This window comes from Artemia franciscana, unplaced genomic scaffold, assembly GCF_032884065.1.
Source record: "Artemia franciscana unplaced genomic scaffold, ASM3288406v1 Scaffold_1426, whole genome shotgun sequence".
In the NCBI taxonomy this organism is placed as follows: Eukaryota; Metazoa; Arthropoda; class Branchiopoda; order Anostraca; family Artemiidae; genus Artemia; species Artemia franciscana.
Genome location: NW_027062827.1, coordinates 1 through 14,847, shown reverse-complemented (window position 1 = coordinate 14,847; position 14,847 = coordinate 1). Strand labels below are relative to the sequence as shown.

The window sequence follows — 14,847 nt, the reverse complement described above, 5'->3', positions numbered from 1 at the left end:
AATCCAAATCTGGCTCTGGTTCAACAGTTCTGTTTCCCCACCTCGGTTCCGAAATCCACGATTACAATTTGGCCAAATCCACTCCGAGTTCCATCAATTAAAATTTGACACGCCATCAAATCTAACAACCTAATTTATCCTTTTTATGGTAGGTTAACCTTACCTACTAGCATATCCTGATAGATTAAGACTCACGAACAAAAATGACCATTCAACGGGTTCCATGAACAATCTCAGATTCACCAGGAGAAAATTCAACGTACAAGTTTCCAAATCAACATATAACCTATTTCATGAACAAAAAGTTCCACGGGCAAAAACCAGCGTACATTAAGTTCCATGTACATATTCGGTTTCACGAAGAAAATTATCAATGGACAAATTCTACCAAGAGAAAAATCAACATGCAACACATTTCTCAAATAAAAATCAGCACACAACAGGTTCCATGAATAAAATCAGTTTCACAAGAAAAAAAAATAAATGTACAATTTTCACAAGAGAAAAATCAACAATTAACTAGTTTCACGAGCAAAACCAGCAGACTAAAAGACCCACGAGAAAATTCATCGTACAACATATTCTATTAACCAAATCAGTTTCACAAGGAGAAACAATGTACAAGTTTCACCAGGAGAAGTCAACGTGCAACAAGTTTCAAGAATTAAAAATCAGTACGCAGCAAGTTCCACGAATAAAAATCAGCATGCACCAAATTCCATGAACAAAATTAGTTTCACGTGGAGAAAAATCAATTCACAAGTTTCTCAAAGAGAAAAATCAACATGCAACAAGTTGCAAGAACAAAAATCAGTACACTACAAGTACCATGAACAAAATCAGTTTCACAAGGAGAAAATCACTGCACAAGTTTCACGAACAAAAGTCAGCACGCACCAATCTCCACGAATATAATAATCAGTTTCACGAAGAGAAAAATGAACATGCAACAAGTTTCACGAAGATAATTAGGACGCAAGAAGTTCCACGAACAAAATCAGCACGCGACAACTTCCACCTACAAAACTAGTTTCACGAGAAAAAATCAATGTACAAGTTTTTCGAAGAGAAAAAACCAACATGCAACAGGCTTCACGAATAAAATCAGTACGCAAAAACCTCCAAGAACAAAAATAAGCACGGAAAAAGTTCCATGAACAAAATCAGTTTCACGTGGAGAAAAATCAATATACAAGTTTCATGAATGGAAAATTCAACGTCCAACAAGTTTCACGAACAAAAATCAGAACGCAACAAGTTCCACGAACAAAATCAGTTTATACGAAGGAAAAATTAATATACAAGTTTCACGAAGAGAATAACCAATATGCAATAAGTTTCACGAATAAAATGCATCAAACAAAAAGGCCCACAAATTAAAATCAGCATGTAAAAACCTCCATAATCGAAATCAGTCACGAAGAGAAAATCAATTTGCAGGTTTCAAAAAGAGAAAAATCCACATGCAACAAGTTTCACGAACAAAATCAGCACGAAATAAATTTCTTAAGCCAAACTGGCCAGCCATGAAAAAAAACACAGAGAGGTAAAACTCAATAAAAAGACAATAAACTAGACTGTGATCAGTTGAGAGAAAAAATAAAGACTAAAATATCGCGGATATTTCACCTGTATGCAAAGTAGGCATCCTCAGCACAAAAGAAACACATATAAAAACAAATAAAACCACCATCACGATTAATAAAATATATCTTCAAAATATATCCACGTAAGAAAACGAAGCTATTAGATTTACTTCAAAGCAACCGAGGAAAAAATTAAAATAAATTGAAATTAAGTTAATTTTTTGCAACAAAATAAATAACTTAATTTATATTTTCATATTTTTTTTCCTCAGTTGATTTGATGTTCTCATTGAAGTAACTCTAATAGTTTAATTGCCCTACGTGGATCAGCTGTGACAGTTAAATTTTATAAATATTGGCGGTGGTGGTTTTAATTGTTTTCAGTTCAGTGTTTTTTTTCTTTTTATCTTTGTTTCTCTTGTGCTAAGGACGCCTAGTTTGCACAAAGATGAAATAACCACGTTGTTTTAGTCTTTCATTTTTTCTCTCTACTGGTCAGAGTTTTGTTTGTTGTCTTTTCATTGACTTCTGCTTCTTTTTTATTTGTAAAAAAATTGGCACGCAATAAGTTCCACGAAGAAAAATCAGCACACAACAAGTTATATGTGAACAAAATTAGTGTCACCAGGAAAAAAAGAATGTGCAATTTTCACGAAGAGAAAAATCAGCATTCAGCAGATTTCATGAACAAAAATCAGCACGCAACAAGTTCCATGAACAAAACCAGTTTTACGATGAGGTAAATCAAAGTAAAAGTTTCACGAAGAGCCACATTAGTATGCAAAAAATGTCATTTTAGTGTTATGTCCTTCCAATATAAAAAAACTAGGTATTGTCAATGATCTGCAATAGATTACCACGGAGGCAGCTGTAAAACAAAATCTTGGAATTAATGGAGCTTGGAGCGGAATTGGCGTTATCGTAATTATGGAACTGGGGACTGAAGTGGGGGAAAATAAAACTGGCGAAACCGCGGCCAGATTTGGAATCGGTTGAACCGAAGCGGAATTGAACATCACTTTATTAAAAAAATATATTAGAAAAAATTTCTTAGGAATGATGATAAGGTGCCAGAGTCTATATAGTCATGATAAGGTGCTTAGTCAAAGATTGGCACGATAGCGTGAAATGACATGGTATATGCAAAAAACATGAAATATTGGATGAAATGGATGATTTTTAACCAGAAACTATTCGGAAGATGTCTTAGTAATGATAATATCTGTCAAAGGGATGTCATGAGCCAGACACTCATTGGCATGGTGGCCTGAATCGTCATGGAGGTAATAAAATTGAGGGATGACTTGCAAAAACACGAATCAACGGAACAAATCATAATTTTATTAAGAAACTATATGGAAAATGTCTTAGGAATAATAGTGCGTATCATAGGTTTGTCAAGGGAGGCAGACACATTGTCATGGTGACGTGAATTGCCGTGGAAGCCATCACGTCGAAGGATGGCTGTGGGTGCCGTGTTCCATCAATGATTTGACACAGTGACGTAAATTGCTCGGATTACAGCTTAAAGTTAAGTTGGGAGGTGTTAAAAAATTCGTCACCTGTAGGGGGACTGAAATCTGAGATCCGGTCAAAAAATGACACATTTTCATTAAGATATTTCAGAAATAACTCTTAATGTGGTTTAAATTTATCTCTAATAACAAATCCCCTCCTCCTCTTGAGTTGCTTGCTAGGGTGGGCTAACCACATATTGTCGCGGTGGCGTGAGTTTGCCTAGTGAAGGCTAAAATCGTACCATTTCCATTCAAAGCTCTCAGAAATAACTATTAATTTGGTTTAAATTTATCTCTAATAACAAATCTCCCTTCTGTAATTAGTTACTCGGGGCCCCCGTTAGAATTGGAAGTTAGGGGCCTCGCTGAAATTGCACACTAGGGTCCCATTGGCATTAGTTTCTAGGCTCCATGGTGGAATTGGATGTGAGGATACGCTAACCACATATTGCCACGGTGGCGTGAATATGCATAGTCATGGTTCAAAGAAACGTAGCATTTCCATTTAAACCTCTCAGAAACAACTCTTAATTTCGTCAACATTTTTCTTCCCTCTGGAATCGGTAGCTAGGAGGCCTCCCACTTAAATTGGATGTTAGAGGCCCCACTGAAATTGCTCACTACAGTCCCAATATAAGTGGTTTCTAGGCCCTCCGGTGGGATTAGATGTTAGATTAAGTGAGATTAGATGCAATTCCGCTGGAATTGCTCGCTAAAGGGTTAGTGAGCCACGTACTGTCACGATGGCGTGAATATGCATAGTCATGACTCAAAGAAACGTAGCATTTCCACTAAAACCTTTCAGAAATGCCTCTTAATATGGCTTAAAGTAATCTCTAATGACAACCCCACCCTTTACAATTCTTGCTAGGACCTCGTCTTTTTTTATTCAAGGTCCTTTTTGTTCATATTTTATCCTTTATAAGGTTTATTCAGGTTTTTCTTTTCCATTTATTGCATTTTAACTGCTTTTTCTGTGATTTCATGGTTCTTATTGCTTATATTTTATCTTATATGAGGTTTTTTCGTGTTTTTTGTGTGTTTGTTGAGTTTTAACTGCTCTTTCAGTGATTTCATGATTGTGTACGTTTTTTATTAATAAAACTTTTATTTACAATATAAAGTCTATCTCTTTTTAGATTACTTGTTCCAGGACGAGTCTCCCATACTTAAACATTTAAGGAATGGAATATCTAAAACAAATGCTATGTAATATCTGCTATGTAGCTCAACCTGTCTAGATCACAAATGAAAATTAATAACATTTTAATAGGCATGTGCATCTAATGGAACAATAATCAATAGCATTGGGATTCTTTTGCTCTCTCATCGGGAAAGGGTTGGAAAGATGCAATCAATTTGATAATTCTATTAAGCAGGACATGGGAATTTTCCATCCGTGGAATTGGTTATTTCGTAGAATCTATTTCCTAAATTATGATATTAGAAAGGTTTTTATAGTCCACCTGGCTAACGCTCCATTCCATTGGATGGAGATACCCTATTGAATCATAATGGCGAAAAAAATCATTAGAATATACAGGTTTCCAGAGAAAAACGTCTTGAAAAAAAAAAGAAATCCCTTCAAGTTTTATGTTAGATCCCGCGTGTAAATCGTCATTACATAGCACCCACGTGTGTGCTGTGCAAAGTTAAAAGCGGGGATTTCCCATTGGGGTCTGAAGAAAAAAGTTGCGTGTGAATGTCTTAACTCAGTTAAACATTTCTTATTACATAAAAAGTAAAGAAATCATGAAGAAAAGCGTCATGAAAAGAAAATAAAACTTTTAAAGTATTATGTAACATCCCATGTTTGCAGTGTCATTACGTAGCATTCCACATGCGCGCTGTGCTCTGTTACAAGCGGCAGTCCCCAAAGGGCTATGAAGTCTAGCATATCATGCGTGATAGCCTCATCCTTAACATGAGTAAACATTCCCCTACTGTTTGACATCCAAGGAAATCTTGAAAAACTTTTAAAAACGTCTTGTCGAGGAAATTTGTTGCTAGGGCCCTCCGTTGGAATTACTCGCTAGGGACCAGGTTGAATAGGGTGCAAGAGCCCCAATGGTTATATTAGGGACTACTAATGAGATTGGATGTTAGGGCCCCGTCGGAATAGACTGCTAGGACTCCTGATGGAATAGGTTGCTAGGGGGCTCCATTGAAAATGGTTGCTAGGGTGCTCCCGAAGGAATTAACTATTAGGGCCCCTAGAGCCCACAATTGAAATAGTTTCTAGGGTCCTCGGTGGTTAGGCTAGTATCCCCGATCAAATTGGATGCTAGGGCCCCAGTAAAATTAGATGGTACCCCCCCCCCCTGTGAAAATGGATGCTTAGGCCATCCGGTGGTTAGGTTAGGAAGCCTCAATGAAAATGCATGCTAGGTGTCCCGTTAGGGTCCACCGTCTTGGAAGTCCCCCATTAGCAGGCCCTGAAAGTTTTCCCCACCTTACCTTCGTAGGTTTATTAAGAATCAGAGAAAATATTAGGTAAGAACTAAAGAAATCAGGAAGAAATACGTCTTGAAGAAAAATGTCAAAGAAAACGTCTTGGGGTGTCATGAAACGTCTTGAAGAAAAATGTCTTAAAAACGCCTTGGGATGTCTTGAAATATCTTGAAAGGTCTTGAAGAAAAATGTCATAAAAACGTTTGTAGAAAAATGTCATGAAACGTCTTGAAAAATGCTTTGAAAAGAAATGTCTTAATAAATTGGACTCTAACATTTCCTATTACGTAACAACCAAAAGTAAACAAACCCTATTACGCAACAGCTTTTTACCTGACCCTCTATTAAGTCCTATTACGTAATATAAACACCATATTACGTAGCACCTAAACTCTATTAGGTTAACAATCACGGTGATCCTGGAATAAGGAAGCCCCTGCAGGTTTGTTAAAGACTCTCTATTAGATAATACCAAAGAAATCCTAGGGTAAAGAGGCCCCTGAATATTTCCCTTAACCCTTAGGATTTTAAGCATAATAGCCATAGAAAAGCATTCCCTATGACGTAACAGACACCTGCATCTCTTAGAAAATTAATTACTCTTGCGTCTTTAGGGAATTGTCGTTCACCTTAAGCCTTTGAAGGAAGAAATGAGTAGCAGGTATGTGCTTGCCTAAATTAAAAAAGGCCTCACTACTGATTACAAGAAATTTTCCCTCTCCCCTGCTCTTGCTACTCCTTATGAAATTGTTATCTCTACTTTCCCATTATTTCACCGTAGGACGATGGAAAAAAAAATCAAGCATCTATATACCGTTAATCAATAATTTTTATTAAACCCTATCAAGGACTTCAATGCATGGTTTAACTGGAATTAAGAATCATGCAAGTTCTTTGATTGCTCATTAACATTAAATGTGTCATCCTATTACGAAAATACTTATTTCAGATTGATGATATTTTTCTTCTTTCGCTAGTATTTCTTTTTTCTGTCACGTTTACAACATTTAACGTTATTGCAAGCGTTTTTGTTACAAGTGCAATACTTAACATTATGAAAGTTATTACAGGTGATGATTTTGTTGCTTTGTTTTTCTTCTTCTTTAGTATTTCTTTTTGCTGACACTTTTACAACATTTAACGTTATTACAAGTGCAACATTTAACATTATGAAAGTTGTTCGATGACATAATGTGTTGTTGTTGCACATGCAACATTTAATATTATGAAACATTTACCGTTATTACAAGTGTTTTTGCACATGCAACATTTACCATAATGTTAGTTATTGCAGATTGATAATTTCGTTGCTTTGTGTTTCTTATTTCGCTAGTCGTTATTTTTGTTGTCACTTTTGCAACATTTAGCGTTTATATTTTTGTATTACTTTGTTTACGTTTTGTTTTGCTTCTCCACTAGTTTTTACGATTTCGTTGGGCTTTAAAAAAATTTGGCTGTTATTTAATACATCTTCTTCAGGAGCCTTTAAATTATATAGGTTTTTTGCCCTTTTCTAGAATATGGGATGCTTAACAGAGCTTATGGAGCAAAACTTGATCAGCTCCAGCATTTTCTAATCAGCTCATCGTCGCCCAGTTATGCACGTGGGCATTATTAGCTATTTGGGAGTTGAACAACTACTGTTTAATCCACTATAATTGGTTTCTATTTATTTATTTCTATAATTTATTGTTTATATCTATACATTTCTATAATTAATTCTTATTTCTATAAATCTATGATATTATTTCCATAATTTCTATAACATAATAATTATAATTTCAAAAATTTTTATTACTATAATTCTACAATTATTATTTCAATAATTTCTATAATTATTATTTCTTTAGCTTATTTCTTAATGCTATACATGTGCCCCTGTAGTACGACATTTAAAAATCCTCCCCTTCCCTTAGAAGACCAGGTATATTCAAAGGGTGTTAAATTTTGGTAGGGTAAAAACATTACAACTTTCTGAAAAATTTACTTGAAATATTTTTTAAATTTTAAATATTTCTCACAAGGGGTGGATGTGGAGACAATCTTGCAACAGATATTTCCAAGGAAAAAGATGTTTCCAAGACGCAGCCATCCAAAATACTGACTTTGCTTTTCTTTCTTCATAAGTAACTTATGATGTTTATTTATTTACCACACTTCACCTTTCTCTATATTTTTGTGTCTCTACGGATATTACACAAGATTTTCATAATTGTAAAACCAGCATGTACTTTGACAAGTATCGTTCTGAAGGATCTAAATTTGCTTCGTTTTTGCCGATACCCCGGTGTTGGGATGCTCACAAGCATCTTATTCAAAGTTTTAAGGTTCAAGGTGAAATTGGGTTTAATTAAAAAAGGAAATAACTAAACTTAAAGTACACTGCTCTGTGACAAAACTCACGTTGAGACCCATAAACATAAAAGATTCTTCACTAACACGCAGTACGGTTCCCACTTCACTCTTCGACACAACCACACGTTTCCTCATTATATAATCTTAACCATAGGGTTCCTCACTCCGTCCCCGGATGTACAACCACCTCAACAAAATATACTAAAAAATCTAAACTTAATCTAATTTAATTTATCATTCTTTATTAACATTCACTTATTGACCTTTAACTTAATATGTATTTTTATTATTTTTGAATTATTTTACTTCTATCTCAATAAAAAAAAAAATCTTGTATTTTATTTAGCTCATTTTAGTGTTCACAAAATAAGATGAGGTTATTTATAAGGTTAGTTGCTCTGGTTGAACAGAGCCCCTTGGTTATCCTTTGGTAACAATCTATGTTTAATTAGTGAAAAAAAAAAGTTTTTTTAAACTGAAAGTAAGGAGCGACATTAAAACTTAAAACGAACAGAAATTACTTCGTATATGAAAGAGGCTGTTTCCTCATCAACGCCCCGCTCTTTACGCTAAAGTTTGACTCTTAATCTCAATTCTTTTTTTAAAACAATAAAAAACTTTAGCGTAAAGAGCGGGGCGTTGATAAGGAAGCAGCCTCTTTCATATACGAAGTAATTTCTGTTCGTTTTAAGTTTTAATGTCGCTCCTTACTTTCAGTTAAAAAAACTTGTTTTTTTTTATTTAATTTCTGAATGTTTTTGAATCAATGCATGTTTTGATTTTGGCTCTTCGCAGAGGAATAATTAAAACGAAATTTGCATATTTTTTTTGGCTAAATTGCTTTCTCATAATTTTGATCGAATGATTTTGAGAAAAATAAGGCGGGGGAGGAAGCCTAGTTGCCTTCCGATTTTTTGGTTAATTAAAAAGGCAACTAGAACTTTTAATTTTTTACGAATATTTTTATTGGTTAAAGATTTACGTAACTTATAAATTAGCTTACGTAAAGAACTTTTGTATTCTCATATTTTATTACATATATGAGGGGATTCGCCCCCTTGTCAGATCCTCGCTCTTTACACTAAAGCTTAAATTTTGTCCCAATTCATTAAGAATGACCCCAGAATCACAAAAGCCGTAGAATAAATAGTTGAAATTACTAAAAATACTTTAGCGTAAAGAGCGAGGTATTAGGAGGAGGTGAGCCCCTCAAATGGGTAATAATTTCTGTTTGTTTCAAGTCTTAATGCTGTTCCTTAATTCCAGCTGAAAGAACTTTTTTATATTTATTTTTTCATTGTTTTTTTTTAAATAATGCTAGTAAATCCTGCGCTCCCTTCATGGAAATTTTCTTCCCCCATGACAAATTATCGATGGAAAGCTCCCCCAGCATATCCCCCTCTTCTCAACCCCTCCCCCAACCAAAAAATCCTCCTGAAAACGCCTGTACACTTCCTAATAACCATTACTATATGTAAGCACTGGTCAAAGTTTGTAACCTGTTGCCCCTCCCACGGGGAATGTGGGGGAGTAAGTCGTCCCCAAAGACATAGTTATAAGGTTTTTCGAATACGCTTAATAAAATGGCTATCTCAGAATATTGATCCGTTGACTTTGGTAAAATAATTAGCGTGGGAGGGGGCCTTGGTGTCCTCCAATTTTTTTGGTCACTTAAAAAGAGCACCAGAACTTTTCGTATCCTTTAGAATGAGCCCTCTTGCAACATTATAGGACAACTGGGTCGATATGATCACCCCTGGGGAAAAAAACAAAAAAAAACAAAAAAACAAATAAACACGCATCCGTGATCTGCCTTCTGGCAAAAAATACAAAATTCCACATTTTTGTAGATAGGAGCTTGAAACTTCTACAGTGGAGTTCTCTGATACGCTGAATCTGATGGTGTGATTTTCGTTAAGATATTATGACTTCTAGGGGGCGTTTCCCCCTATTTTCTAAAATAAGACAAATTTTTTTAGGGCTCGTAACTTTTAATGACAAAGACTAAATTTGATGAAACTTATATATTTAAAATCAGCATGAAAATCTGAATCTTTTGATTTATATTTTAGCATCAAAATTCCGTTTTTTAGAGTTTCGTCTACTATTGAGCCGGGTCTTTACGCTCTTTACGCTAAAGCTTTTAATTGTTTTAAAAAGCAGAATTGTGGCAAAGAGTCAAAATTTAGCTTAAAGAATGAGGGATTGCGGAGGGCAAAACCCATTTCATATACGGAGTAATTTCTGTCTAGATAGATAGCTTCTTCTAGAAGCTATGTATTTCTGTCTAGATAGGAGCTTGAAACTTCTGCAGCAGGGTTCTCTGATACGCTGAATCTGATGGTGTGATTATCGTTAAGATTCTATGACTTCTAGGGGGCGTTTCCCCCTCGTTTCTAAAATAACGCAAATTTTCTCGGGCTCGTAACTTTTGATGGGTAAGACTAAACTTGATGAAACTTATATATTTAAAATCAGCATTAAAATGCGATTCTTTTGATGTAGGTATTGGTATCAAAATTCCATTTTTTAGAGTTTTGGTTACTATTGAGCCGGGTCGCTTGCTCCTTACTACAGTTCGTTACCACGAACTGTTTGATAATGAAATTTGATATTTAAATAAGAATCCTGGGATAGCTGGTGTCACATTACTGTAGTGTTGTTGTTTATCCTTGTTAACGTATTCTTATTTTATTTTTGTCTAGGCCTAGTTTTTCCAGCTTGTCTCCCCATGGGCTTAGTCAAATATATACACATGCATAAGTGAATAATAACAAGATTGAACTGGAACTACTTGAATCCCCTACTCCTGGTGGGCCAGAATTAACTATAGTTCAGTATTAACTGAACTAAGTCTGCAAAACCAAATTATATGATACAACAAAACTCCCTTCACTGATAGGTAAAACACTAATAGGAAATTTTGTGGGACATAAGGGGGGGGGTACTCAGAATTTTGTCTCGGGTGCAAAAGGGGACCGGAATTGTCATTGCATTGTTAGATTCGGGAAAGTTGGAAAGTAGGAGAAAATAGTAATGATTAAGGAGTAGTAGAAGTAAGGGAGTAGTAAGGAGTATGATAAGGAGAAAGTATAATTGCGATTTCCCAATAAAGCGCAAAACTAATTGCGGAAAATGTTTCAAGTAAAATTATTTTCAATATCTTAGTGATTTCATTTCTTCGTGAGAGTAAATAGGACGACGATGTTAAGTATTAAAATACTGAGCGCGTTTAAAGCTCTACTTTCTTGTTTTATACTGGATAAGCTGTCGTATTTTTCATTGGGACTTGAATATTTGGCTTGAGTGGTTTGATAATTGGTTGAGATGTTTGATTAGTAGCTTGGATAGTGGTTCGATAATCTGACGAGTCGAGCTAACCATAAATCTAGTGAAAGTGTAGGATATTGTCCTGGACTACTAGAGAAAAGTAAATTATTTGATAAACTTGTAATTTATAGTTTATTTTTCTGTTAAATACTGTGAAAAAATATTTGAAAATCCTCAGTAGCATCGTCCCCCAATCGGTAATTGAGACTTTTAATAAAAATTCTAAAGATTTAAAATAGAGAAAACAATTTTGGAAGAAAGAATAAATGCTAAAATTTGGCAAAACATAAAACGGTTTTCTATTCCTTACTTATTCACAGTCTTCTCCCTGCCCTCCTCGGGACTAAACGCTTAATAACAAGTATTTACTTCATTAAATACAGAAAACTTGCCATCATTTCATTATCATAGTAGCTTTCAGTCTATTTATTCCAGCTCTCTCCTCACCTCTTTAGCCTGTAGGCTATATAGCCCTAGCATATTCATAGCCTAGCATTCTAAGGCTATTTAGCCCTAGCAGTTCAGAAATTCTGTTGGTTTCAGGTATTTTGTTTCTCAGAAATAATTGAAAAATAATGTCCAATAATAACAAAATGGTATGATTCACTAGGTTAAAAATAGACAAATCGCTTAATATGTGCTTTAACGTTAATTCCCAATGGAAAAATCGATATGTTTGCAATTGTTCGCAGAAGAAGGAGAGCGTTCTGCAAATTAGATTCCGGAAAACCATATTCAATATCTGGCTAGATATTATATTGGATTTTTGCTTACAGAATCTTCCGAACACGCCCATTTTCTTTCGATCCAATAGTAAAGTTTTGGGAAAACTTCACAGTTCTTCGTTTGGGACACGCCCCTTTTCTAGTAGCTTAGTTCCGCCTATATTTCATGAGCGCTTTCGAACATAATCTCTTTTAACATAAAACAAGTATCAAACACAGTACTTCCACTTTTCGATTTCAATTTTCCCTATATTCATACCAATTTTCCCTAAAAGTCCTCGTGTTTAGGTCTGTTTTCTCCCTATTTTTCTCCCTAGAAAAAAGGATATTTTGGTCTAGATTTCTACATAATTTACATGGGATCCTTTCATTTCAGATAATGATAATATCTTTACTCTAACGAGAATAAATACAAAAGTTCAAACTGAGATCTTTTTACTTCAGATAATGATAATATCTTTACACTAACGAGAATACATAAAAAAGTTCAAACAAGTGTCATCTCCAGCACTTCATGGCACGTAGCGTTTGCCTTCGTCTTGAAGCCAGCGACAGCTTTCGGTATACTGACAGTTGATGAAGTTTTATCTTCGTTTTTCAACCAGTAATTGACTCGGATCAGTGAATCTAGGGTGACATTTTCGAGACTATTTCTCATGTCTGTTTTGATCAATTTTAGGAGGTTGAACAAACGTTCAGCTGGAACATTGCTAAAAGGTAACGAGAATATCAGTGAAATGCACTTCCGCAGTTCCGGGTACTTGATTTCGCCACTGCGAGTCTTCAGACCAAGTATTTTCTTCCAGTATTGTTCAACTGACAGGTCTTCAACTTGGGAATCTCCCAAATGAAGCTCAGTGACATCAGTCATTGCCTGTGACCTCCATTCTACGTCCGTTTTCTGGAGGGAACACTTTTCTGTTAGAACAGGAAACCTCACAAATAGTGGCCTTAGAGATCTTGGGTTCAAATTTCTTGCATTCCTTGGTTCAACTAAAGCCAAAATGTCATAAATTTCGTCTTCAAACTTGAACCGGTCTTTGATCTGCTTGATCAGGACTATATAGTAGTTTCGACACGACTGGTAAAAGAGATCAATGTTATCACTTGGCTCTTGAGCATCCTCGAGTTCTTGCATGGAATCGGTTGCAGCTATTTCCACATATGTCTGGTTTAAAGCCAGGTACTCACTTGAAAGGTAAGGATCCAGTTCAGTAAACGAACCAACACTGCGAATATAGTCCAGTTGCATGAAGTTAGACGCAACATCATTCACAAGTTTGCTTACACTAAGCTTCAGAGAGTGAAGAAGTGGGAGTTCGGATTGAAAAACTGTATTGAATTCGTTGGAGAGGCCAAGAGAGCAGTCCATGAATTCTAAGGTCATTTGTTGCAGTTGGGTCTTCAAACGTTGTTTCTACGAAATACTGAATAATAGCAACCCGTTGCTCAATAAGCCTCTTCACACAGGCCTGAAGGGATAACCAACGGATCTGTCCCGGAGCAAGAATTCGGTGTGCTTCGTATCGGAAGATTTTCAGAAATTCGGTGAACTTCTCTCGCCTGGAAGCGCTTCTGAAAAAGTGGGCATAGATATTTCGCGCCAAGTCTTCGAATGTCTTGGGAAGTGACAAGCATGCATATGATGAGCATAAGTGAATAAGATGGCATGAGCATTTTACATTCAAGATGTGTGGCACCATGGCTTTCATAAGGGTTGAAGCGGATCTGTTGGCTCCAAACATGACGTTAGTTGTATCTGCACAAAATCCAGCAATATTTTGCCAGGGAATCGAGTTTTCCTCAATGACTTGCTTGATGCGGTTAGTCAGGCCCTCAGCCGATCCATCACTACACTTAACCATATCCAATGCTTCGACATGAAGTTTTAGATCTTTCTCGCTAAAAAATAAAACCATGATAACTAGCTGTTTATCAATAGTATTATCAGTGGTTTCGTCAATTATCACAGAGAAAAAAGTGGTTTTGAGCAACTCGACTAACTGCTTCTGTAGCACCAACGAAAAATTCTGTCGCAAAATATTTGTAGCTTTCTGTTTACCCAATGTGACCCCTGCCAGGGCCTGGTCTTTGGGAAATAATTTTCTGAGGAGAGGAATCAAGCTGTCTGCAAGACGTAATGGCAGATTATATTCTGCCAAAAATATGCAGATCCGCTGTTCAATTTCTTTGGAATGACTGCCTACAGTCAGAAGTTTTTCAATGCTGCCAGACTTCGTCTCGATTTCACTGTTTGCTTTTATATGCTGCTTGGTCAGGGCATGCTTCGTCAACTCTGATTTCCCACAATACACATACTTCAAACAGAACTTACAGTATGGTACAGAAGTCATTTTCTTTGACTTTTTTGACACTCTTTTCTCTATCCAATTTTTCTCTATCCACTTTTCAACAAAATTTTGCTCGTATATTTTCTTTTGGGAATTCTGCCCTGAACCCTGCTTTTTTTGGAGGAGCACCAGGAGGTGAACTCCAGGAACATCAACATCTTCGTCATCCAGTCGTCTTTCAGGACTAGATCCAATTCTAAGACTATCTTCCTCTGAGTCTGTACACTGGCTTTCAGATGAAATTTGCATGTCAATGATCTCTAGAAAAAGTGTTTTATTAGCGATCAAAACTAGTCTATTTCTATAATTACTTGTAAAAGGGTACACAATAATTAGATCATGCTAAACTATGCTCATGGGCATTGAGGTGCATATCCTCAATTAACTTAAATTACCCCATGTATAATTTAAGTTTGCAGTATGGAGTGCGGATGGACCAAAAATTTGCAATAGTTGTATTGCACTTTTTTGCAAAAATCAAAACGAAGTATGCCTAGCTTGATAAATGATAATTAATTATTTACTATGTTGT

At 35.7% G+C, this 14,847-nt stretch overlaps 1 protein-coding gene across 1 annotated transcript; it reads right to left on the bottom strand.

Annotated features, from left to right (window-relative positions):
• Positions 1-13,253: 13,253 nt before the first annotated feature.
• On the bottom strand, positions 13,254-14,564 carry LOC136042539 (uncharacterized). The gene has a single exon (XM_065727502.1). It carries the CDS (start codon positions 14,562-14,564, stop codon positions 13,254-13,256), a length of 1,311 nt encoding a protein of 436 aa, XP_065583574.1.
• Positions 14,565-14,847: the final 283 nt, after the last annotated feature.